The sequence below is a fragment of the Musa acuminata genome, chromosome BXJ1-9 (genome assembly GCF_036884655.1).
Source record: "Musa acuminata AAA Group cultivar baxijiao chromosome BXJ1-9, Cavendish_Baxijiao_AAA, whole genome shotgun sequence".
NCBI classification, from domain to species: Eukaryota; Viridiplantae; Streptophyta; class Magnoliopsida; order Zingiberales; family Musaceae; genus Musa; species Musa acuminata.
Window position 1 is genome coordinate 8,086,575 of NC_088335.1, and position 25,954 is coordinate 8,112,528.

The following is a 25,954-nucleotide window of genomic DNA, read 5'->3' on the forward strand; positions in this document are numbered from 1 at the left end:
AATTAACCTTCACATAGATTACCCATAATAAGAACAGTTTCAATTTATAACACAATTTGATGAATTAATTTGTATAAATCAGTCTTAGAGCTACTAAACATGCTTGTAGTGGTAATTGGTGGACGCAGAAATTTTAGATTAGACATTAGTTATATTTCTCTCTAGATTCCTCTAAAAGGTAGTGGAGGAAGACAAATGAAAAGAAGTTTTGTACCTCCCATGGTTAATAATGATCATTAAAGTATGACCTCCTTTTGTTTTCTTCTGTCTAATCTACTTTGAATCCATTAAAGTAAAACCACGTGAAAATTAAAAATATATTAGAGTCCATAGAAGATAAATATTTTTTTAATTAAAAAATATTATATTAAATAACATATATATATATATATATATATATATATATATATATATATATATATATATATATATATATATATATATATATATATATATATATATATATATATATATATATATATATATATATGAGACCTGTGTAACAAATATATTAACTAAATAATCCGAATATCTTAATAAAGATAAAAAAAAAATGAAGGAGGGGTGTCAATTCCTTTCGCGTCTTCGTCTTCGTCTTCCTATTTATGGTCAAATGTCGATAATATCCACAGCCTCAACAATAGAATTCCCACCAGTTATAATATATAGGATATGGCCTCAAGCTCATCCTTTGTGCTTTCCGTCAACCGAAACCCTAAGGAGCCGTACCAAAGACAAATAGAGAGAGAGAGAGAGATGGCAGAAGATTTCCACACAGGGATATGCAGCGAAGGTTGCTGGTGGAACCCTAAAAGGAGGGCGAGCTTTGACGCGCAGGCATCCACGTGCTCAACTGCAGCAGCTGAGATCGGAGGAAGAGCCTTTAGCTGGACATCTTGCGGTGAGGCAGCAGGATCGGCCGGTGGCAGCTCGGTGATCTCTCAAGAAACTCATGAGGTCCAACACTCTGACGTTTGCCCCTCGTTGATAATCGATTCAACTATGCCAAACTTCAGCCTCTCGTCTTCCTCCATGAGTTGGACTAAATCCTTACTGTACGTATCTAATGAATGCTTAATTTCTAGATCACGTTCTTGATTCCATGTAGTTGGAGATCCTATATCGTTGATTATATGTAGCTTAATGAAATAGGAATAGTGTAAGACCTGAAGGCAGTTTCCATGCCATGCTCCAAGAGGATCCTGGTTCAAGACCTTGTACCAGGCAACACCCACCCGTTGATTCAAATCAAGTTCATAAAGGCGCTGAAAGTTCGATAGCTAATCCATTCAGTGACATCGACCACACTTGCTTCTTAGATCATCATCATCATCATCATTTCAGCTCCGGTAAAGAGTTCAGCGATGTTGGTGTTGCCAGTTATCACTTTCCGAACTCCTATGGATACTCATCAGTGATGTCGCAAGACGAATCAGGCATTCATGACAGTGGAGTGATGAATCGCTACCAGTCTCCATTGGTTGCCTATCAAGGAAGCTCGAATGAACTAAGGCAACCTTCGTGGGCTAAATTCTCTCAGCTGCTAAAATCCCCACTTTCTAAACAACAGTCGCAGTTCACTAACAACACTCTCTTCTGGAACGCTTCTGCTGCTGCCTCGGTTGGTGATGTGAAGTCGATCTTGTGTTCTCCAACACCTTCGCAATTTGTCATGCAGCCACAAACTACGTGCGGTAATCTCGCTGCCTGTAGGGTAAGCATCATTACTAATATATGATCTATATATTTCTGATCATTGAGGTTTTGGAAACCAAGTGGCTTTTATTATGCTTATTATCTACACAGATAAGTCCAGGAGGAGTTCAGGACTCATGTTCTTCCTCCACCAAGAAAACCGGAAGCGAGCCTGCAGTCAAAAAGCCCCGGATAGAAACACCTTCGCCATTGCCAACCTTTAAGGTAGGGATAGACTCATCTCGGATTTTGATCAATGGCATTTGGTCTTTCACATGTACGCCAGCCTTCAGATTAATTACATGTTTGCAGGTGAGAAAGGAGAAATTAGGGGACAGAATCACTGCTCTACAGCAGCTAGTTTCGCCTTTTGGAAAGGTAAGTTCTCTTTTCTTCTTTCTTCTTTCCTTTGTTTCTTTTTCGTTATCTTTTTGTTCTCTTGAAGAACATGTCTATCTACATGTGTGTCTCTCAGCTACTCACATGCCCTTTTTGCTTTATAACTGAAATGTTCCTCTTTCTTTATCTTTCAGACTGACACTGCATCGGTTCTCCAAGAAGCCATCGAATACATTAAGTTCCTTCATGATCAAGTCGGTGTAAGCCTCTTCATCTCTGTTCTCTTATACAGAATCGTTCTTGGACTAATAACCCATCCGCAGTGACTAAATACGTCGTTGAACTTCAGGTTCTAAGCAGTCCATACTTGAAAGATGGACATCCCATGCAACACCAGGTACTAAATTATGTTCTTCTTTTTCTTTGAGCCAATCTCAACTTATGCTGATGATTATTCTGTGTAGCAAGGGATGGTGGAATTACTCACGCATAATTAACTTCTTAATGCAGATATCGAGCAAGTCCAAGGATTGCGATGAAACGATGCAAGACCTCAGAAGCCGAGGACTGTGTTTGGTTCCTATCACAAGCACGTACCTGGTGGCAAGCGAGACCACAGCAGACTTCTGGCACCCTACATTTGGAGGAAGCTTCAGATAGAGAGGAGTACAGGGTGCTGAGGATTGTTACGATGAAACATCACTACCAGCCATAAAGTTTCAGAATGTCAGGCAAAGAAAGACGGACTTGTATATGAGGAGGAAATTAAGAAACAAGGATTGTATGTTCTTTCCGAACTTTTATCAAACAGGAAGGAAATTAAGAAGAAGAATTACTTGGTAAGAAAAGCATGGATGGAGAGAGTACAAAGAAAAGACGGACATCGGGATAACTGCAGGAGAAATGGACGCTGGCCACAGAGAGAGAGAGAGAGAGAGCTCTGGAAGTAATAATTATAGCAATTATGTATTACATAAAGGTGGCCAAAGTGTAAGAACAGGCGCAACATTTAACAGAAGGGAACAAGGAAAGGTGACTGGCAAGAGGATGGTGGCTCTTGTTGTTGTTCCATGTGTTCATAAGTGGATGCCACCAGCCAGCCAATTCATACCTCCTCTTTTTCTTATGATAAAGAAGTTTATTTTTATTGAGGAATAATTGCGTTAATGTTTGACTTATTTATTTGCATTCTCTCATGCTGGTGGTGGTGATGGGAATCAGAGATTGGTCTGCTTAGAATCTCTTTCTTCTTATTTTTCTGATAATTTAGTATCGAGATTGGGAGAACGCCTTCACGGTTTTGCAGGATCTCACAGTCCTGCAACACGATTTATCAGCGAGATCAGCCAGCACAAGATTTCTCGAGCCGCGAAGCTACAACGTATGATTTCTTGCGTTCGACGTCTCTGTCGAGGCGAACGATTCTTCCACTTGCGACAGGATTCGATTTCCTCCCGCAGTGAGGTCCAGTGTCCCGGTGGAGTTATCGAGTGACGCGCGTCTGTCGGCAACCCATGCCACTGCCAAATCCACCAGATGGAAGGCACCCGTTCACTCAACTCTGAGCGTCTCCTGCGGTGAGGGAATTAAAGAGGCCGAAATATGTGCAGAACATATTTCTATCCATTAAGTCGTATTGATTTCCTTGTGTGAAGCTTTCGGAGTAATGCTTGATTTGTCTATGTAGATAAATATCGAGGAAGAAACGAGTTAGATGAACCAATTGATCATTCTATCTAGATGATCAAAGACTTTAAAATTGCTCTTAAGTGCTCGATCAATGATAGCTTAACCATTGCATCATGTCGGGTCTTACGTGTTCGTTCATTTGTACTCTTTTAGCATTCTTAGCAGAAGAAAGAGATGCTGCATATTGCAAAAGTAATATCACATAGAGGTTGAGTATAACATTTTCATCAGGTTGGATGAAATTTCTTTGCAGTACCCCTACGATGGTGGGTTTGCTGAAATCTTTCGCAAGTGCTAAAATTGAACTCCCATTTAACATCCAGATGTTGAACAGGCACATCACATTCAACGATGATTGTTGTAATCATTACAAAAACAAGAAGAACTCCATGGTCAATTGCTGATAGTGAAGACCACCAACGTAATAATGTACAGGGTTCCTGGAAAACATTACAAATTTTCCACAAAATTCACTGTAATTTTAACGGCCTTCGAGTTCGGTCATTGTGATCTCACTGGGAGAGCAATCTTCTCCTATGGAAGTCCGAGTGACATAGAAACCAGGCCGATTAGGTTGAGGTAGCATGACCGATTCACTGCTTAGCATCAGAACTACCTCTCCCATTGTTGGCCTGTCTTCGCTCCCTTCTTGCACGCATAATAAACCAACTTGGAAGCACCTGAACACTTCAGACACAGGGTAAGAGTGGCCGATTGATTCTTCCAGCAGCTCCAAGCATCTACCTTGTTTCCACAGCATCCAAGCCTACAGAAATCAATTTATACAGTTGAGTTTTGTAGTGCTGAATACTAAATTGATGATCTTATGTGGAGAACACCCAGATACCGACATGTCCTAAAAGATTTATACGCTGATCTGCCTTAAGGACCACATTATTCTTCTTGCCACTCAAGATTTCCAGTAGCATTACGCCAAAGCTGAAAACATCTGATTTCTCTGAAAAGAGCCCACCCATCGCGTACTCCGGGGACATATATCCACTGCATGCGATCAAGAATTTTAGCTACTCATTTAATATTATAGTTGAAACATTTTAGTGTAAAACTCACCATGTTCCCACTACTCTCTTTGTGTTCCCCTCGGTTTGGCCTGCTCTGAATGTCCTTGCTGTGCCGAAGTCTGAAATTTTTGGATTCATCTCATGGTCAAGGAGAATATTGCTGGCCTTCAGATCTCTGTGAATGACTCTCAACCTAGAATCTTGATGAAGATAAAGAAGCCCACGAGCAATCCCTATTATGATGTCAAGGCGCTTTTGCCAATTCAATAGACTGCTCTTTCTTTTATCTGCTGAATATTCGATTTAGTTGGTCAAAGAGAATAAAGGTCATGCTTATGAACGAGTTGCTGTCTCATGAGATTGACACCACATAAGAATACAAGGTTAGATCCTTACACATGAGATCCAATAAAAGGTCATCTATATAATGATGGTATAAGCAGCAATCTTAATTGGTCTGCAACCTACAAACTGAAATTCACTTTTTGCCTGCTTCGGATTTGATTGAAAATGAAAAGATATAATTTATGGTATACTCTTTTCATTCACTCTGCAACAGGTGTTCGGAAAGTCAAATATTGGACCAGAATGTTCTGTTATGCATAGATTTATTTAGGTACTCTCTTTATTTTCTTTTATGCATTCTTCCATACTAAGATGAAGATCATTTTGAATGAGTTCTAAGCATATTAAAGAAGAACAAAGCATATAATTTTCCTTTTGTCAACATCCTAAGGTTGTAAGCTACTTTAAATGGTTTTGTATCAACAATCTACCAATTAAACGTGTGCAGGGACCCTACCTAGTCCTTGTGCTAATTATCCAATTAAATAAGTGGTATGTATAATGAGATATGACGGACACATAATATGTTGTGAAGACTATTTAATGTACCTTTGCAAATGTCTGAATTATCGAGTTGATACCTTTAGATTTGCATATATCTGGTAGAAACATACAAACAAATGATATCCTATATTACCCCTATCATTAGCTCCAAGGTAGGTTAGATTTCTTAGAAGAGCAAATGACCTCTCACATATATAGTTGATGTTTCTAGCAGTGATGTTTCATCCTTGAGCTTCCGACATGGCAGACACATCACAGTTCAAATTACTCATTGGCACCACATTAGTGTAACATCAATATCAGGAATCCTTCAAAAAGATTTGAATTTTGATAGGGAGATTTAGGATTGAGGTCAAAGTGTCAGTTTCTCAACATGACTACCCTATCATATTCTAACAATTTGGTATGAAATCTATCTTCAAACAAAATGTGGCAATTCAAAAATAGTTGAAGGATCATAAAAGATAATTGCAACTATAAGGAAATAAGCATAGTAGACTAATTATGAGACTCTCAGGCTCATGCTAGAGTCAATCAAGTCATTGTAGTAATAATCCAGCTTGTAATCCCATGACATGCATGATGACCACCAACACCAGAGTTTGTTAATAATTCTATGTATACTGATCTAAGACATACATACACATGCATTAACATGCAGTGCAGGATAAATGCAATGGTGTGGATTTTGAGGCCAAACCGAATATGAAAGCATCCAAACTTGTATTTTGCATGTACTCGTAGATCAGCATTCTTTCCTCATCCTCAATACAGCAGCCAAGTAAGCGGACAAGATTCCGATGTTGAAGTTTGGCAATTAACATAACCTCAGTTTTGAACTCATCTATGCCTTGAATGGAATTTTTGGACAACCTCTTGACAGCAACTTCGTGCCCATCTTCCAACTGACCCTGCAATTTTAGACATAGAATATTAGTTTCAGAATACGGTTCTTCTAAAAAGCATACGATACACAATAATTAGACTCATAATCAAATTCCCAGTGATTGAAAATGTTACCTTGTAAACAGGGCCAAACCCACCCACACCTAATATCTTGTCTACGGAGAAGTCATCAGTGGCAGCTTTGATACTACGCACATCAAATAAAGGCAACTCTAACTCGCTTTCTTTGCTTCCAATGGAGTGAGAACTCATCACTTTACCTGACTCATAGATTGGAAAATAATAAGTTAACTAAGTCCTCCAAATGTTTTCAGAGCTAACAAGTAATCACCCATTGATGCTGTTAATAGATGAAGAAGACTTTCATCCAAAAATAAGCAAATAATTTTCCAGTGACCTGTTATTCTTACAGGCTTTTAATCATCTGCATACAAGTTGAGATAAATAAATGTCTGCATCAAGCCATAGAAGAGAAATCACCACTCAAATTAAAACTACAGTATCCACTCTTAAGGAAGTGAGTACAAGGACATCATTGTCATAAATGGAGCACTAAAGAATCCTTTGGGTCAAATAATTGGGCACCACCTTCAGAAGGATTAAAATCCAAAATCTTTCCAAGAGAAAGGTAGGTCAAATAATTAGGCACCATCTTTTTTTTCTTCTTTAGTGTCCTGTTTTAAGGGGGGGTGACGGAAGAGAGTGATTGATTTGCAACACTGCAATCATAATCAAAACTCAAAACAATCAGATAGACTACCAGTAAGACTGCAACTCAAGGCAGACAAGATGGTCTACTCTCTTAATTTTTTAATATGCAAGCATCAACTCTAGGACATGGAAGCGAACATAGAACCTAAATTAAACTAGATAAGAGTGTAAATACTTCTGCAATCCATGTTTTCTAGTGTGAAGCAGTGAAAACTTATGCATGAACTCTGCAGTTTAGATACTTGATAAGATAAAGAAGATAACTTCTTCAAATATAATTGAGCTTTAGTGTTCCTTTTTACAAAAAAAAAGAAAGTATGATCATCACCAAGGTCAAACAAAAAGAAATATCATGAACACCTAATAACTATTATCTTTCGTCATATATCTAATATATTCAGATAGCAGTCAAGGAAGAAAACTTCTATAAGATTGTTACAGAAAAATCATGCAGACATTGAAAATCAACAAATGAGCAATACTTTAGGCAAGAAAAATATCCTAGTGTAAATAAAGTTCAAATTACATATGAGCAAATAATTTTCAGCAGTTGCTTGCAAGGAATTTTTGTCCCCATGCAACACACAAACAAAAGAAAGAACAAAAAATAACACTTTTCCTAGGGGATTCAACAATGATGACCATGTTTACTGTGTGGTTCTTGTTTGTACAAACATCAGGTAAAATATTATCTAACTTTCCAGACTATTGTTCATTGATTTTGGATCAACTTTGGAACAAGAAGAAAATATTCATTTACACTAGATACAAATTAGTATAAGCAAATATAAAATAAATATACCATGGTTCCTTCTTCTTCTTCTTCTCTTCAACCATAAAAGCAAAGCAACACACAGCAACAGAAGAGAACTCAGAACAGGAATAGTGACCGCAATCGCCAATCTTATCTTGTTGCCAGAATTACTTATTGAATCTGCAAAGGAAGTTAAAACTAGAACTTTTATCAAGGGTACATTAGTTTCTACTACACAGTACTCAGCTAAATTGTTTTATACTACATACAATCATTGTTATATTCAACGATTTTAAAGTATATCAGTGGAACTTCCAATGAGCTAAGAGAGGAGGATAGAAAGTTGAATTTCAACTGGGAAAATAAGGTACCACCTTCCACTACTCGATCAACTATGCCTACAGTGTCTTTCCAATACAGAAAGTTAGCAACAACAAGAGTGGAGAAAAAATTGCAATCTAGAAACGAGAACATTTCCCCAAGATTCCCAAGTGAATTCTTGAAGCACTAGAGATGGAAGAGCATATTCATGGCATGACTACTTATCCAAGTATAACAAAAAGTGAATAATCTAGAACAGTTACTACCTAATTATATATAATAAGAAAACACTGATAGTTGTCCACATGATGGTGGTTTGGTTCGCTAATCGGTAACCCTTTTACTGCCTCATCTTTGGAAACTGAACTGCAAAACAATTCTGTTCCTTGACTTTCATGACAGGAAGTTCAGTTTTTACAATGTATGAGATCCTAGTTCTATTTATCTAAATTCTTTCTAGGTTGGAAGATGTAAATTATTGAACTGAAACCAATTCATTTCCTGTGATATGAGTCTTCTATATTAAGAATTACCTGGTTCTGTATGTCCTTTACTAATGAGCAACACTTCACAAACGCTTTGTTCCAAATTTCCAAGTAAAGACTTTCTTTCTGTTTCAATGTTGAATTTTCTTACCTAATTCAGAAGCTGCAAGCCGAATGTATAGATCATCACCTCCTTCTATAAACATCCTAATATCGACAAGATCACTAAGCCAAGTTATACACATACTCTCTCCATTCAGAGCATATGCCAAGCAAGAACAATTCTTCAAGCACAAGTCCTGGCACTCATTTAGAGTCTTGTTGCTCTCCGTGCTGGCATTTGAAGTATCAGGCAGCTTCACTTTTTGCAAAGGAAAAAAACCATCAGTTGAACAATTTAAACCTGTTCGCCTAACACAACCATCTGAATTCTCTCTAAGATCCCAATCTTTAGGTGACTTAGGAGTGAAGCCCTGCAGACATTGGCATCTAGGTGAGTAGATGGTGGTGCACATCCCATTAGCTCCACATGTTGCGTATTTATCGCAGGGGTCTTCTGGAACCAACCAGAAAAGATCCCATCTATTGCTTTCAGTAGACCACACCAAGCGTTGCAGTATACCACTCGTATCAATAACTGCCCGGCAATGAACAGACTTGTTCAAGCTTTCAAATGTATAGTATACCTCATGTTGGTTCATAACAAAGTGGAACCGGAGGACACCATTTGTCCACATGTCTGGACGGCCACTCCAACCTTTTCCATTCCATGGTCCAGTGCGAAAGGTCCGAGAAGATCCTTCCCATATATAGACTTCTGGTACTCCATGAGGATCCATCACATAGGAGTGGTTCCCTGGAGAAGGGTCCGAACTACTCTTCCACGATATAAGGTGTCTGTCTAGCTTGGCAGCAAAATCCAATCCAATCTTCATGCCTGCCAGAAATGTGTCAGATGGATGATCAAAACTTTGCCATAATATGCTCTTTGGGATTCCTCCTGTCAGGATGAGATTTCCTGAGTCTGAAAGCTGAAGTGATGGATAAGTAGCATTCGATGTATTCGTTGACCATAAAATATTTGCATCTTTGTTGAGCAGTAGTAGATTTCCATCAGCAGTAAGATTCAATATTCTCACGGAGCCATTCAGTGGAGTGTCCCTGTTGGCAACCCATACTATTGGTTGATCTGGGATTTCCTTATACCATATTCCCAGGTACCACTCGCTCGAATTGCCTGGTCTGAAGAAGCCCAGCTCAAAGATTCCTCCAGCGGAGGTTAAGGTTTGGTTGTCACTGAGAGGTGTGCTTGAGGTTAGTGTGTCTCCTGCAGAGAGAGGAGAGAAGACAGAGAAAAATAATATGAGAAGATATTGGAACTTGGATTGTCATGCTCACCCAACAAAAATGCATTTCTAATAGATCTTCTGAGATCAAGCCACACAAGCATGACAAGTTCACGAAAGTAAACAATCTAATGGCCAACTGTTCTAAAGAGCATGGTTGAGAATCTTTTCTAGATAGACTGCATCAAAACAGAGCTCCCATGTCAATAATATCATTTGGTTGAAGTTTACTTGCATTCTTGCATAGTAAACACAAAATACCACATGGTCTAAATTGTTGATGCGAACCTTACATTGTAGTCTGGGATCGTGCCATGATAAACTGCAGAAGTTTTGAGACAATAGAAACCAACAACCACAGTAATAATGCAATTGCGCCTCAAAATCAAATCATGTAATATTCATCATTGAGAAGATAAATTAACACCATTAGGCTATTTGTTAGAAGTAATAACATGTGTTTAACCCTCGCCATTCTATTATGTATCACATCAAAAGCTCGCATCTTTGATCCTAATCATCACGAATTCGTCAATCTATTCCTAAGAACTGCCTCATTCGATTCCGACTGCCAATTTTGGAGATTTTTCTAACTAGAATCCGAGGTTCGAATCAAAAGAAATTAAAGAAAGATAGAGGTGGGCATGCAAATTTTAGGTAGGTTTAGCAATGATAGGTAAGGGATAATATCGAGAACAAAGAACAAAGAACAAAGAACGAGTGAGTTATGATGAAAACATACCTTCAACTCTCAAGAAGGCGAGAACTTGACCTGAAAAACCCTATCGAGGAAGCTGCAGAAATATCAAGAAAACACAACGCAAAAGAACAAAAGGAAACCCTAACATTTCTGGTCTCCACTCACCACTCTCATTTTCATCTCAGCATCTCCCATTTCGATCGCCTCATCGGCGACCGGGTCGGTTGAGGAAACGGACCGCAGTCGATGTTTGGAATTTGATCGGACTGAATCGAGATTTCTCCACTTGACCCACGACTAACTCTAGTCGGAAGTTGGTGTCATGACCGAAGCTACAAGCTAAAAAGTCAACGGACGTTGCACCTTTCGCTAGAGAACAAAAGTAGTTGAATTATTTCACCATACTGGTTTTCTCGAAGCAACATGGCGGTCTCGGTTTTCTACTGTGGAAATTGTGGCCATGACGATGGGAAGAAACTGTGCTGTGACTCGTGCAGCTATTAATTACTGGTAATCCAGTCAGCCACTTCGAATATGCGCTTTGAAAATGGGCCAAATTGGTTGTGTCATAGTCAAGCTGACGGATTGGTCGTTTGTCTTTTTGTTCCTTTTCAAGGGAAGTTTGGTGTTCTTTCTAAGATACGCACCCATCAGAAGGCCAACAAGAACGCAGGTTGGTTGACTAGGCTGGATATTCACATTGGCATTATTGGATTCTTGCTACACCGGCAATGGAACTCCAAAAAAATAGGACAAATAGGCCAAAGTCAGCTAACTGCTCGCTGAAGCCTCCATTTTATGGCATCAATACATCCTCATAATACCTCCATGTTGCTTGCTCAAGTTTCTTCATCAAAGAAGAGAAAGGGAAAGAGAAAAGCTTGCTCAAGCCCTAGATTAGTTAAACGAAAGGGAAACTGGCATGCCTTGTGCAAGCCTCTAGCACTTCTTTGGATGCTCACCTCCTTGTAAGAAATGTGAAGAAAGGTATCATGCTACTGTTTCATGTGATTGCCTTGCTGCTTATAATTGTAAGCTAACTACTTCACACACACACAGAGAGAGAGAGAGAGAGACTCAAAACAGTTTATCCTTATTAAGAGCACAAGATTTAGTTGCCAACCAGTTTAAAGTGGTAGAAGAATCTGCGGAAGTAGCAAAGACAATAATCATGTATAGAGTTCAGCAAGAAAGCTCCTTTACAGGCAAATTCGCACCAGGAAAGCTAGCAGGGAGATCACAAAGTTTAGGCACACAGTTCATTCGTACCTGGCTGACCATGAGCTACGAGAACTCCTGCAAAAAGAGCAAGCACGATCCAGAGCTTGGTGGTGGGCATTCTTTCTCTTCTACTTTGGCACCAATAGGAACAATGCATTCTTAAAGCACCTCTCTTCTGAAGTCAATGGCTCCTCTAGTTGATCACAGGTTAAGTAGAACCTGGAGGATCTCGGCATTAAAGAAGTCGGCTTCTGACTTTGTCAAAACACAAGAAGAAACAGAGAAAGACGCAAAGAAAAGGACAGTACTCAAATCTCGATTCATGTTACAGAGCTCCTACACATTGCAACGAGCACGAAGTACCAATTGCCGGTATCCTGTAACTAAACTTCTTGTTACTCGATATCATAGGTCGGGATGTCAAGTGGTTTAACTAAACTAGATATCATAGCTCTCTGAGATTGTTATTACGAGGAAAGATGCAGTGAAAGAATAAAAGGAACTGCTACTTTCCATGGTCAAGGGGGACTTCAGGTGGATTAAGGAGCGGAAATCTAAAGTCAATTTGCAGGACAACTTCAAGAATTTTCTGACGTAAGATTCGAAATCAGTAAAAAAGCTACTTGGACTTGAGACAATGGAGAGTTTTGTATGATAGTCCTTTTTTACTCTTTAATTTGTTCCTTCTGGTTTGTGCTGCTGTTCTCTTGTCCCTCTTGTTCTCTGCAGTATACCTTTGTCATCCTTCATGTAAACATTCTCTTTGCTGCTCCAGTGTAGCAGATACTTAGATATTAATTGTTTTTAATCTTTTGAATTCCACATGAAATAGATATGGATTAGAAAAGCAGCATCTAACTTCTGAACATATAAAAGACAGCCATAGTGGCCTACAAGTTACGGCAGATTGTTCCTATTGGTCAAAGTAAACTGGAGATCGTAAGTTTTCAGGCACACATCTCATCTCGTGCCTGACTGTCCGCCAGCCATGACCACTCCTGCCCAAGTAGGAAGCAAAACCAAGTAGTTTGACGCCGGTAGGAAGTCGAGACATCGCGTCGTTCTTGCGCTTCGAAAAGCCAATGGCTTTGTAGTACACTCCGGCTCTGTAAAACCTAAATCTCTCTATAAAGAAAGGTGTGGCTTTGACCGTCAGCAATCAGATTCAGAACACAAAGGACGAAACGGATACAAGCTGCAGAACCGTCGGCGTAAGACATTCTGTGACGGCACACCTATCTTTTCATACTGGACATGAATAACTGAACATTCACCAATTTCTGATGGCATTCGTGGTTGCCTTACCCCTCAACTTTGCCATTGAATGAGGACTCTAGAGAGAACTATCGGCCCTCCGGGGTGGTGATGGTCATCTCATTTAAAGAACAATTGGCAGCTAACATCGATGCGTGTTCTGCCTCGGTTGCAGTTGCCACTGTGAAGAAAGCAGGCTGCTTAGGATCCGCCAAAGCGACACTTTCATTACCAAGCATAGCGATGACATCCGACATGGTGGGCCTGTCACCAGCGTTTTCTTGGACGCACATGAGCGCCACATGAATGCACCTCGACACCTCCCAAGATGGACATCCATCGCCTAGAGATGGATCCATAAGCTCCGACCACTTACCTGCTTTCCATAGTTCCCATGCCTGTGCCAATCAAACCAAGCAATAAGAGCTTAAGTTGGTTGGTACATGTTCATATCACCAAGTTATACTCACATGACCCAGAAGGTTGAGTGCATTCCCCCCATATTGATGAAAACCTGCACTTCTCTTTCCAGTTACGATCTCCAGGAGCAGAACACCAAAACTGAAGACATCAGACTTGATCGAGAATTGACCCTGTGAAGCATACTCAGGTGCCATGTACCCACTGAAAGGTATAATAAGATGATACACTTACTGTCAGCACATGCAAATCGATTTTATGGAATGCGCTGATGTAGTCATCCATCACGAAAAATGCGTTACACTTACTATGTTCCAACAACTCTGTTTGTGTTTGCTTGTGTTTGGTTCGAGCCAAAAATTCTGGCCATGCCAAAGTCGGATATCTTAGGATTCACGTCCGCGTCCAGGAGAATGTTGCTGGATTTCAGATCCCTGTGAATGACACGCAGTCTGGAGTGCTTGTGAAGATAAAGAAGGCCTTGAGCTATCCCTTCAATGATATGGGCGCGCTTGCTCCAGTCCAGAAGTGCTCCTCTGGTTGAGTCTGACAACAGATAGGTAAATTACAGCATGATGCCAAGAGTTCTTATAGATGCAAGTAAAATGAAGCAGCAAATCTTAGTCAAAACCGACCGAATAGGAAGAAGTCCAAGCTCTTGTTGGGCATGTATTCATAGACGAGTAGCTTCTCCTCTCCTTGAATGCAGTATCCCAACAGCCTTACTAAATTCCTATGCTGAAGCTTTGCTATGAGAATAATTTCATTACTGAACTCGAGTAGCCCTTGTCCAGAACGTGCAGAAAGTCTTTTGACAGCTATCTCCTGTCCTTCTGGCAATTGGCCCTGAAAAAATGTACCAAAGATCTCCATTAAAGACAATGAGTGGTGCATTTAAAAGCCTGTAAATTTGCTTTGTACTCGAGTCTTCCTCAGCTATGTAGGTCAAATTTGCTTCTGTTTTTTCTTGTCTCTACATAACCGAACAATCCTTGCTCAGGCTGATATGACTACCAATTCTACTTGATCCTTGCAAGACCTGTTTGAATTGGTTTGCAAATATATTTCATGTATATGACTCAAAAAGAGCTCAGCTACTAAAATATTAGCTCTCAGTGAAGCTCGAGCACACAAAGGTCGTTCGGAGTGTTGTATAGATATGATACCTTATAAACAGGTCCAAACCCACCCTCTCCAAGCTTATTCTCAGCTGAAAAGTCGCTTGTGGCTTTTTCTATATCTGAGAAATGGTACCGCAAGAACTCTGCAGCTCTGTCGCCTTCTCCGATCTTAATTGGTAAGTGATTCACCAGTGCAAGTAATGATTTCTCCTCGTGTGACTTTTTTGTGCCTGATCGGTTACATAAGGTGAGAATCATAAACAACATATGCATAAACAATGAGGACTCACATTATCTGCGGCATCATTACCTCTGCTTCTCCGTTTTCTGAACCACAGAAAACACATGAGAGAGCAAGACAGGAGTAATATAAGAGATGCTGCTACGGCGGCCATGATTTGCAGCAGCTTCCTATTTTTCCCTACAAAATGTGCTGACGTTAGATGTCACACTAAATCCCCTGCTTAATTTAGAGCAATAATGAGGCAAATGTGTCCTGAAAATTTTCCCACAAAGGTGCCTATAGTGTGTATTGTGTTCTTTTCAGTTACCTTTATGATCTGAGGAGATCTTGGGTTCAGATATTTGCGCTCCTTGAGACTCGGAATCAGCAACTCGAATGTACAAAGTTCCAATGTCGATGTTTTCACCGCCGTCGACTTGTTGCAGATTTACAAGGTCCCCTTGCCATAAGCTACAACCTCCGGAGAAGGCATAAGCAGTACAGTTACAATGTTTATGGCAGGCTGATTCACAGTCTTTGGCATCTGAAACATCCAATTTAGTTGCATTTGCATTAAACTTCATATGGGGCATCTCCACAAACTTATCTGGCTTTTCTCCGCTCTCGCACTACAAGCTGGTTTTCCTGAGGCACCCTCCTCCTGTGCTTCCTTCAAACCAATCTTGCAAAGATGCTGGCTGAAAACCAGGCAAGCATTCGCAAGCCTTTGGTTGTATCGCTTCATTGCAAACGCCAAATGCCCCGCAGAGGTCATACACATTGCATTGGGTGCGTGGTTGAGACCAGAACAGTATCCACGATGTTTCGATCTCTAACCATGACATTTGCTGGATTTGACCTGAAATACCGATAATTAATCTTGACATGATAGAGTCATCCTTCATAGAGTAAGTGAAGTACAGTTCGTCTTGGTCACGGACGAATTCAAAAGTGAAGATGTAGTCTTGAGTCATCTCAGCAACCGCTCCGAATATTTTCCCGTCCCAATCCCCACTGTTCCAATAAGGAGTCCCTTTCTTCCAGATAAGGAACTTGAGCTTGCCGGTAGGATCGAGGCCTAATGAAAAATCTCCGAGAGCAGGATCATCTTTGCTTTTCCATGACGTAAGCAACCGGTTCTGCCGGCGATTCAGTCCAAGCTTCATACCCGGGAGGAAAGTATCAGTAGGATGATCGAAGCTCTGCCACGAGACCATCGACGTGTTATCGCTACTCCTCAAAACAAGATTGCCTGAATCCAAGATGGTCGCTTCCCTGTTATTCGTCCCAAGACCGGAGGCCAATACGGATGAACTCCCCCTGCCGTCTAAAAGTATGAGATCCCCATTGTTGTCGTCGAACATGAGCACACCGGATTTGTCTGCGATCGCGTTGTCTCTGTTAGCCACCCATACCAGCGTTTGCTTTGGCACTTTGTGATACCATATGCCGACATAGCGGTTGGTCGAGCTGCCGGGACTGAAGAAGCCAAATTCGAAGGTCTTGTTGGCAGAGACAAGCGTTTGTCCATCTCGGAGGGATTGGGATGGCAACAGGGTGTCTGCCGCAATCGAAAACACGATCCGTGAAGCAGTGGATATGATCAAGAGGGGGAGGAGGATGCAGCGGCCAGTGGTGCCGCCCATTATGGCGGAAAGCAAGTTCCGAGCTCCCTGTGATCTGCAAGGTAGATGAAGTCGTAAGGTCCGTTTGGAATGGTCTGACAAGAAAGAAGCATTGGAGTAGAATAACCAAGTTGTCCATCCGGTGCATTGACTGACTACTCGGAATCGGCAAGTCCAGCTTTAGCGGTTGGTCGAGCTGCCGGGACTGAAGAAGCCAAATTCGAAGGTCTTGTTGGCAGAGACAAGCGTTTGTCCATCTCGGAGGGATTGGGATGGCAACAGGGTGTCTGCCGCAATCGAAAACACGATCCGTGAAGCAGTGGATATGATCAAGAGGGGGAGGAGGATGCAGCGGCCAGTGGTGCCGCCCATTATGGCGGAAAGCAAGTTCCGAGCTCCCTGTGATCTGTAAGGTAGATATGGTCGAAAAGTCTATGTGGAATGGTACGACAAGAAAGAAGCATCGGAGTAGAGTAACCGAGTTGTCCATCCGGAGCATTGACTGACTACTCGAAATCGGCAAGTCAAGCTTTGGTGCGTGGAGATGAATGGATCAGAAAGAAATCATCGGTGCGTGCCTTACCTTTCTTTCTTCGATTTGGCTGGCCCACTCAAAAGAAGTCGGGAAGCTTCATTGTCTCGTACTCACATGTAGACGTGGAAGATTCAAAGTCAAAGCACATCTGTGGTAACATCTCTTTCAATTTTGGTGATTAAATCTCCTTATTAATTATTTTTATTATAGATCACATTTCGAAAGGAATTAAATAGATAGTTTCATATCTAATACGACATATTTAACACGTGAACATAAGAGCTTTCGTGTCATTAGTTCATAGCCAGCGCGTTGTTAACCCGATCGTGATCAGCGCAACAGTGCTAATTATAATGTACAACTATTCGTGTGACTTTTCATATTCGAGTTAATGTCCAACTATTAAGATGAGATCATTCATGCGGAACACCTTCTTACTAAATGTTGACGGTTATTGGAACCATCTAGAAAAGGGTCTCAAAGTACATTATTCAATTAAATATTTAATTATTTTAAATTTAACATCGTCTTTTTCTATGTTGCTGCCTCTCCCCTCCTCTTTAATACGTGAATATATCTTTTATGGTAATTACGAGTAACCATTTTGCATACAAATCAAATAATTATATTAAATTAAATTATAATTATTCGACATGAATATGCTTCCAAGTTCGTCTTAGATTAAGACGATGTCAGGAAAACAAAATATTCGAGTTGAAACGTTACAAGAACTACATAAGGAGTATATTCGATAAGGTTCAATCCAAAAGAATCAAATATTTGATAACATACCTGAGAGTTTATTTATAACACAAGATGTGACCTTTCGATGAAGGTCGATTAATATCAAGAATGATTATGCACACCATCCAATTATGAATGAAATTATGCAACGAATCTTTGAGTCAATTTTTTATTTCAGTATCATGTGACTGATCTTACGGAGGTGAATCAATCCTCTTGTTGGTGTCATATTGTTAGTCTCGTAGATTCAAGCCCTTAAGTGAAGTTGACGAACCGATTAGATAAAGATGACATGTTGACAGTTGTCTATATATTAAATTACACGTGTCATATTGTAACTACTCCTTGCGGACATATTAGTCTGCAAGAAAGATCATACTCTAAACGAAGAACATTTAGACTGTTCAACGGTGGTTGACATGCAACTATCATATGGTTTCGTGTCGTCGGTCTCCATACAGATATGCTCTTTAAAGGAGGATGGCAGTAGATTGGATTGGATCAACACGTTTAGCGATTCATAGGTGACAAGATCCGACCCATGTACTCCACTTGATGATGTATTTGCATATACATGTGATTTGGTGTCCCTAATCACAATAATCCTTGTGATTTGGTAGAGATATAGTTTCTTTAATAGCTACCAAATCAAGATTATGGAGGGTTCAGATAAATCTTGGACACATATCAGGATCCGATATCGGATCGTATTCCCGCTGCCTTCCGAGAGCATGAAGACGAGAGAGACCCCATCTCCCTCATAAATCAAAAGAAATAAGTCTATCAGTGCATGCTGGGCATCAAAGAAAGCAAAACCAGAAAGGGGTTCAACATTGAGTGGCTCTAATCTTAGGTCATTGGATCATTGAATCAGTGGGTCGACTAATCGGATCATATGTTTCATACTTTTTTTTATATATAAAATCAAATTTATATATTATATTAGAAATATAAATTATATTATAAAAGTTAATTTATAATACAGTCAAAAAGTATCGAAATAGAGAGTAATAGGCGAAATCAAATAAAATGCAGCAGCACAAAATGGATCTAAGACCTCTTGAATAAAAATCAATCAAAAAAGCAAAATTCATTTCAAGAATAGTTTATTTTTTGTTTTTATTCTGAACGATCTAATCAGTGAATAGTTTATTTTTTGTTTTTATTCTGAACGATCTAATCAGTGGATCGAATTGATTTAAGTTTGATTCTCGATTTTCTTTCGGATCCGATGAAATTGTCCTATTCGGATTTGATAGCTAGTTTTCCACCAAGTAGACACACACGCTAATTATTTGCTTTAAGTAGCTCTTTCAGTTTTAGAACCCTAACAATTAATGCACAGAGATCGGACATCGAAAGCATGCACTGAAGTGGCTACTTAAGTGACTTAAGATAACCGTGAGGAACATATCTATCTGAGCAGTGACGATCGTCGTCTCCACATAATTAATATGTGCACAAACAGTGAAGGCCAACGCAAACGAAGATCAAACTAGAGCATTAAAGTCTTAGCTTTTCCGCCACGTTATGATGACCATAATAACCTTGCTGTCCTTTCAAAAAGAATGGCAGACCTTAAATACAACCACGCATGTTTGATCCCAAAGAAGGGTCATCAACATTAGATTTACCGCAAGGGAAAAAGGCGTTCTCGATGATTCGAAGACCAAAGTCAAAGTAGCGGTCGCACTTTGAACAGCAGAGAATTGACCCTATCAAAGTCCTAATATACACGTGTATCTATCTATCTAATATATACAATCGATCGAAGAGTATCTTGCAAAGATCGGCACGTATGATCATGGAACTGGTCAGCTACGCCCTAAACAAAGATGACTTTTGTAATCATCACGCCCTACTTTCACAACCTTCGTTTCCATCCACGAGCACATACGTTGCTGATTGATATGACGATGACAAGAACTGTGATCGTGCTTTTTCTTAGTCTCTTCCTTTCACGCTTTCTTCACATGAGATAAGACACCACATTCGTCTGGCCTGTGCGACACAACATCGCCTGCGCATGAACGCTTTTGTGTCGCATGAAGCAGCACTCGCAAGTGATTGAGATTATACGTATCCCATGCTTTGTCAAATCCCATGCAAACAACCTTGGAAAACTATACGAATGTTTTTAATGCTTCTGGAAGTGCTCTTGTCCAAAGCCAAAGGAGAACCATTTCCGAAGTTGCACCAGTCGAAGTAAGAGACAAGATTTTCTTGCCTTTTTATTTATTTTTAGGTTAATATCAATACAATTCAAAGAAATAATTAGTTCTACAGGGCAAAATTTTAAATCTAACCTGTAATGGGTGGATCAAAACACACCACCATCAGATCTCATATGGATCATACTTAAAAGGAACTAAAACTATCATAATTATAGTAATTTTTTTTCTTAAATATCTTCTTTTCTTTATCTTGTTATAGTCAAATCCTTCGGCTTCTTTCCAAGAGGCCTCGTCGGACGACCCGCTTCTTCTCCTCCGCCTCTTCCATCCACCTCCGCCGGAGCTCTGTGGTCAGTGTACACTCGTCCACTTGCTTGATGGCCGCCGCCGCAGCCGTTCCGCGTGCATAGCACCAACAAGCAATGAAGAAGAGCCACGACGACGTCCACAGGATCGCCAAGAATCTCCCCCAGAATACCATCACCACTAGGCTCCCGATGAGTAGAAAGATTGCAATGCCCGAATCGGAAGTGCTCACCGGCCCCCCCGATGGGGTCTTCCTCAGCTCCGGCACCCCGGGCTGCGGTGCCTGCTTTCGCTGGGGCTTCTGCTCCGTGGCGTCCGGAGTGGAGCGGAAGGATGGCGAGGACGCGATAGAGAAAAACGATGAGTTAGAGGAGACGGAGGTGGAAAGAATCGACGCCGTCTTCCGGTCGTCGTCATCCGTTGAATCCGATCCCTTCTGCGACGACGGTTGCCTCGACTCTTTCCTCTTCCTATTGCTTCGCTTCTGATATCAATTCATTCATCCAAAACAATCATGCAGGAGAGTAAAATATCCAGTTTGGAATCCATACAAGATCTAAAATTGCAGAACGAACAAACGGACACAGAACCCGTACCAAGGCAGAGACCGCCGACGACCCCAAGATCTTGGCGACAACCCGTCGGTGGTGGCGCCATCGTAAGTAGTGGGGCGACTCCTGGTTTACGTCGCCTCTGTACGCGTTCGCCTCGTCGTCCAAACTCGAGGCGGAGAAGCAGAAGACGCCCTGGTGCTTTCTACTGCAGTTTCCCATGGCAGCGATGGGCTTCGACTCCAGCACTGGGTTCAGGAGAGGCGCGAATAGGAGGAGGAGAAACTACACGAGTCTGTCTTCCTCGTCCAAGAATTTGGTGGGTGAGGGCTGGAAGAGACTGGTAGAGCGCAGTCTATATACATGACAGGGGGGTGGTTTTGGGCATTCCCTGCTGCCTAAGTTTCCCGTACTGGCGATAGGGGAGATGTCAGTGTGGAGGTGAGTGACAGTTCTGTACCTTGTTTTCTCCGCTGGATTCCTTCTCCCTGTATCACCATATTGATCCACTCGCCTATGTAGGTGGGACCCCCTTCGACGGCCATCATCAAAGCGCTGGTGGGCGGATATGGAAGGATAACACACGTGTCTGTTCACAAATTGACTCGATCCCTGTCTTGGTTGGGTTTGACCGATTGACACCGTCTTCTTCACAGGCGTCGAGGGTCTCGGAAGGAGGGTATTTTGGTCTTCTGGGTTGAAAGGATGCGATCCTCGAGTTTCCATTTTTGCTCGATCTCCATGGGAGACGCACGAGTGGCCGCTCGACCGAGTCGGTGGCGAGTGATCGATGCATGGAACAGAGTCCTCCCCACTCGGACGACCCAAAATAACGACAGTAGCGTCCGAGCGACTCGTGATCTCATTCCAACATCACAATCGTGCCGGCCTGCCCTCCTCCCACGGCGTCTACAAGACCAGTTCGCTCGATTCCATCGCCGTGGGAAGGACTCTAACATATGAATACCCACCTGGCTAATACTGTAGTACATGGTGTCGGACAAAATCATGATGTGACAAATTTGAAGCACCGCCAGAACCATGGTGCGTTCTTGCTTTCTGTCCACGTCAGACGCCACATGGATGATAAGAACGGCACATAAAGACTCGTTAATCTTTAATGGGACTACAGCTTTGGCGCCACGAGTAGAAGAACAGAAGACGCAGGCAGTCGGAAGAACAGGCTATGTACTGTTAAAGAGAAGAATTAGCTGCTTATGATGATCATCCTGCGAAATCGCTGTCTTGTCTTATCCTTTTCTTCTTCCTTGTGACGTTGAGAAATCAAGTTCGTCTCGTTCTGGGAACAAAGTACTTGATGATACGTCTGTCTTGACCCAAAAATAAGCCAAAATAAACTTCATAAAAAGAGAAACCACGACATAATTTCCTTTATGCGTTTTCACAGCATTCAGCAATACCTTATTTTCATAGTAGTTTCCCTGCTTGCACATTTAAGCACGATGATTGGAAGACTAGAACTGTTAGCTTACATCATGGTCAAATGAGCAATTTATTCCTCCAACATCGAAGATACCTGGCTGATCATTCTTGGACAGGTGCCTCTTGTGCCTCACTGAAGTAATATTCCCTGAAAAGTAAGATCAGATTAAGTACTTGTTGGTCCAACCAAATCTAAAGAGAACATAATTAAGACAAAACTTGATTGCAAGATTTAGCTAACAAAGAGTTAACAAATGAAGCAGTCATCAAAGTTCAGATGGAATAGATTGCAGATGGAAACAATTAGCACCACAAATGAAGCAGCTGAAAAATATGTTTATGCATTTTGAAGTTCCACGATTACAATTTCCATCACTCGGTTGTCTTTCACGTTTATTTAGCATGGTAGGTGTAATCAGTTCGCCTTGTACTCATGAAAACCATAGTAACTATTGTTATGTCATCAAAGTTCAGTACATTTGTTTCATCAAACAATCACTTACGATTGTACTTTAATAGACTCGTATGGTCAGAAAGCATTTTCTTTTTTTTGTCTGATACTGTAAACCGATGAGCAATAACACGAGCATCTAAAGCGTCATGCCAAAATAAAAAAAGAATCCTATAAGTCATTCGTATAGCAAATCTTACATTCTGTGCACAGAATTAGCAAAACCAAACTTAGCATACCGTATTTTGCAAGTAAGTTGATAAAGGCCGATTCCAGCCGTCGTGAGAATTACACTGACAAGGTTCTAGTTCTTCTGCAACATCAACACAACAGGAGTACGGTATCAACAGCAGAGTTCATTAGTTTAGGTATTACATTAGCAGTTGACTCGTCGGTCTTTACTTTAGCAATCAATCCAACATTTTGCATTCATTTAAGCTGTTATGAAACTTTCTTCTTTGTTTATGTGCAATAAATAGAAACAGAACTAACTGGTAAACCATGAACACAGGTTTGGTTGCCGCCAAATCTTACGACCATATGACCAAGTTGGGGGGGGAACTCAACATAGTATGTGTTGAGATCTGTTAAGATTTGCTGTGATTTAAATTGTTAAGATCTATCAAAATTTACTGACATGATAGATTAGAATATAATTATTGATTTCTTCCTAATTATATAATCTTATAAGGCTATATCTATATATTATTAATACATAGATCTATTTAGGTAGTTCTTTCTTTCTATTTAGGTAGTTCTTTCCTTTTTTTCAACTATATATAATTTCTCTATTCAAGCAAGTGAAATTCTCTCCTTTTGTCCTACTCATGGTATTAGATCAAGGTTAGGTTCTGAATTTTTTTTCTCTACCGACTATAGTATACGACAAATTTGTTTCTTTCTCTCGGTCTTTATAATCAGTCCTCTCTAATGACTCTCTTTGTTTTTGGTCATGTCTAAAACTCCTAAGTTTATTGCTAATCTTTCTAAACCTATTCGCACAAAATATTTCCTTTAATTTGACAGTCATACTATCCAGATCTTTGAATTTTTCTTTTGGAATGGTCCCAATCAATTAAGATCTCTCTAATGAGTAAAGAAAAGTTCAAATATGTTAATGAGACTACAAAGACACCGACATCGGAAGATGCTTCATACGAAACTTGGGAGGTCGGGAACATATTGTGGCTGCTTCATTCCATACAACTAGAAATCAGCAAGACATACATTCTTCTTCCTATGATGAGAGATATCTGGGATGCTGTCAATAAAACCTACTTCTCAGATTTTTCAAATCAAAAGGTAAATTCAAAAGACAACGCAGGGTACATCAAACATCGTAGATTACTGCAATAATCTACAAGGTCTGTTGGCTAAATTAGACCTATATCAAAATCTAGAAATAGGATCTGTTGTCGATGCTAAAAGGCTAAGAAACTTATTGGAGATGGAGAGGGTATTTCAATTTGTATTGGGTCAAATTCTAAATTTGATAGGTATGTAATCGTATTCTCAGTAGAGAACCTTTTCCTGATTTTGATGAAGCGTTTTCCCTAGTTCTAAGTGTTGAAAACCAGTAAAGAGGCAAATTATGATAAGTAGAAAAGAGCAACGCACCTGAAACCTCTACAAAACAAATACCTTGTATTGTGGTTATCTACCAAGATATGCAAGCTACAATACACTAACAGAGGTGTCAAAATGTTATCTATAAAAGGAAATATCAGTGTGAACAATGTCCAGTACCTGTATCAGATAAATCCAGTGCATGTAACAACTGGATACCAGAGAAATACGAAGATTTCATGTCAGAACTTACAGAATGTAATCACAGTGTGATAAGATGCAAAAGTTTTTCTTAAATAAAATGCGAAAATTTCTTTAAGTAGACGAACAAGAACTCAAGCGACTTGTTATCAGATGCCTTTTCACATACCAGCTTGATGAGGATAAGAGATCTTTTCAGGTGGCTTCGGGAAATCAGCAATATCTTGCAATGCTGATACCCCATTTAAAAGATTGGGCCCAGAAATGAACTGTATGCAAGAGAGAAAACTATATATTTGTTGGTCTTACCAATCTATATTAGACAAAAACGACAAATGGAAAACAGTGATACCATTTCTCCAAATATATTGAGATTGGATTTAATATGAAACGGAAAACTTGAAGCCAGATTAACCGAAAAAGCCATGTTAGATTTTCACTTGACAAATAAATCCATTATTGCATTATATTCACTGTTCTGGAGGACCAAGAACAGATTGATCACAGACCAAATACTGAATCCCCAACTCCGGTTTCATAACTTCCAAATAAAATCATCTATAGTATAAGCATTTCAGATTTAGATATACATTTGCATCGCAATATCGGGCTCCGCCTAAAAGACGAATGATTTATACTATATCATCTTACTTGGGGAATGAATCCGAGAACCCTGATGGTATTCAATATGATGAACAAGACGAAAACGCAGAAATATAGCATGACTACAGAATTGATACCTAGGAAGCGAGGAGAAGGGAAGGACACCACCTTCGCCGAAGAATAGGATCGAAAAGGAGCGAGATAGGTTAGTGGTGGGTGGAAGCAAAATGAACCGGCCTTCCCTCAAATTCCTAATATAAAGGCACTCGAACGTCAGCGGCTGCTCTCCAGGGGGGGGAAACGGCTATTAATTCGATTCATCGAACGGGTCCGGATACCGATCGATGTTGGATCCGAACCGATCCGGTAGAGATCCGTCTGATTTCGCGTGCCGCATTTTCCCTGTCTTGAACGAGCCAGGAAACACCACGTCCCTCTCTGGTACTTGAACCACACCCATAACGACAGAAGAATAGTGTGTTCCCTGGCTCGACCGTGATTGCGGGCAACGGATAACGACTTCAGAGACGAAAGCTGATATGAATCCGACGCGCGTGTACGCGCATATTGGATATCGTATGACAAGCTAATTTGACTGACTGATTGTCTTAAAGAGAAATTTGACCCCTTCTTTTATGTTTTTTTGTAACTCAGGCCATTATTAATTCATTAATTTATGGCATTCGTCTGTGTCATACC

The 25,954-nt window shown here is 40.5% G+C and overlaps 3 protein-coding genes and 1 long non-coding RNA gene across 5 annotated transcripts; 1 reads left to right on the forward strand and 3 right to left on the reverse strand.

The window, feature by feature from the left end:
• The first annotated feature begins 676 nt into the window (after positions 1-676).
• On the forward strand, positions 677-3,185 carry LOC103997685 (transcription factor bHLH112). 2 transcript variants are annotated; one of them, XM_009418984.3, is made up of 7 exons: positions 677-1,055; positions 1,153-1,714; positions 1,807-1,920; positions 2,008-2,073; positions 2,229-2,294; positions 2,384-2,431; positions 2,545-3,185. In XM_009418984.3, exons 1-7 carry the CDS (start codon positions 757-759, stop codon positions 2,692-2,694), a joined length of 1,305 nt encoding a protein of 434 aa, XP_009417259.2. In that variant the 5' UTR covers positions 677-756; the 3' UTR covers positions 2,695-3,185. The 2 variants fall into 2 exon arrangements, with proteins under 2 accessions (XP_009417259.2, XP_064938772.1); XM_065082700.1 differs by having other exon boundaries at positions 1,159-1,714.
• An 862-nt stretch (positions 3,186-4,047) lies between these two features.
• On the reverse strand, positions 4,048-17,099 carry LOC135594516 (uncharacterized). Its single transcript, XM_065084887.1, is given in 17 exon segments — positions 4,048-4,489; positions 4,575-4,725; positions 4,795-5,032; positions 6,295-6,505; positions 6,615-6,760; positions 8,014-8,145; positions 8,923-10,098; positions 10,860-10,899; positions 10,983-11,114; positions 13,288-13,300; positions 13,383-13,690; positions 13,763-13,916; positions 14,021-14,258; positions 14,348-14,558; positions 14,879-15,063; positions 15,144-15,254; positions 15,385-17,099. Coding segments are annotated over 17 exon segments (5,049 nt in total). The 5' UTR covers positions 16,703-17,099; the 3' UTR covers positions 4,048-4,204.
• A 3,171-nt stretch (positions 17,100-20,270) lies between these two features.
• Positions 20,271-21,352, reverse strand: LOC135592947 (uncharacterized). The gene is made up of 2 exons (XM_065082701.1): positions 21,037-21,352; positions 20,271-20,924 (listed from the first exon to the last, which is right to left on the reverse strand). The coding sequence occupies exons 1-2, from the start codon at positions 21,211-21,213 to the stop codon at positions 20,394-20,396; spliced, it is 708 nt and encodes a 235-aa protein (XP_064938773.1). The 5' UTR covers positions 21,214-21,352; the 3' UTR covers positions 20,271-20,393.
• Positions 21,353-22,397: 1,045 nt separating this feature from the next.
• LOC135592951 (uncharacterized) lies at positions 22,398-25,527 on the reverse strand. The gene is made up of 4 exons (XR_010479308.1): positions 25,393-25,527; positions 24,822-24,921; positions 23,125-23,198; positions 22,398-22,582 (listed from the first exon to the last, which is right to left on the reverse strand). It is a non-coding gene; the product is annotated as an uncharacterized LOC135592951 (long non-coding RNA).
• Between the last annotated feature and the right edge of the window lie 427 nt (positions 25,528-25,954).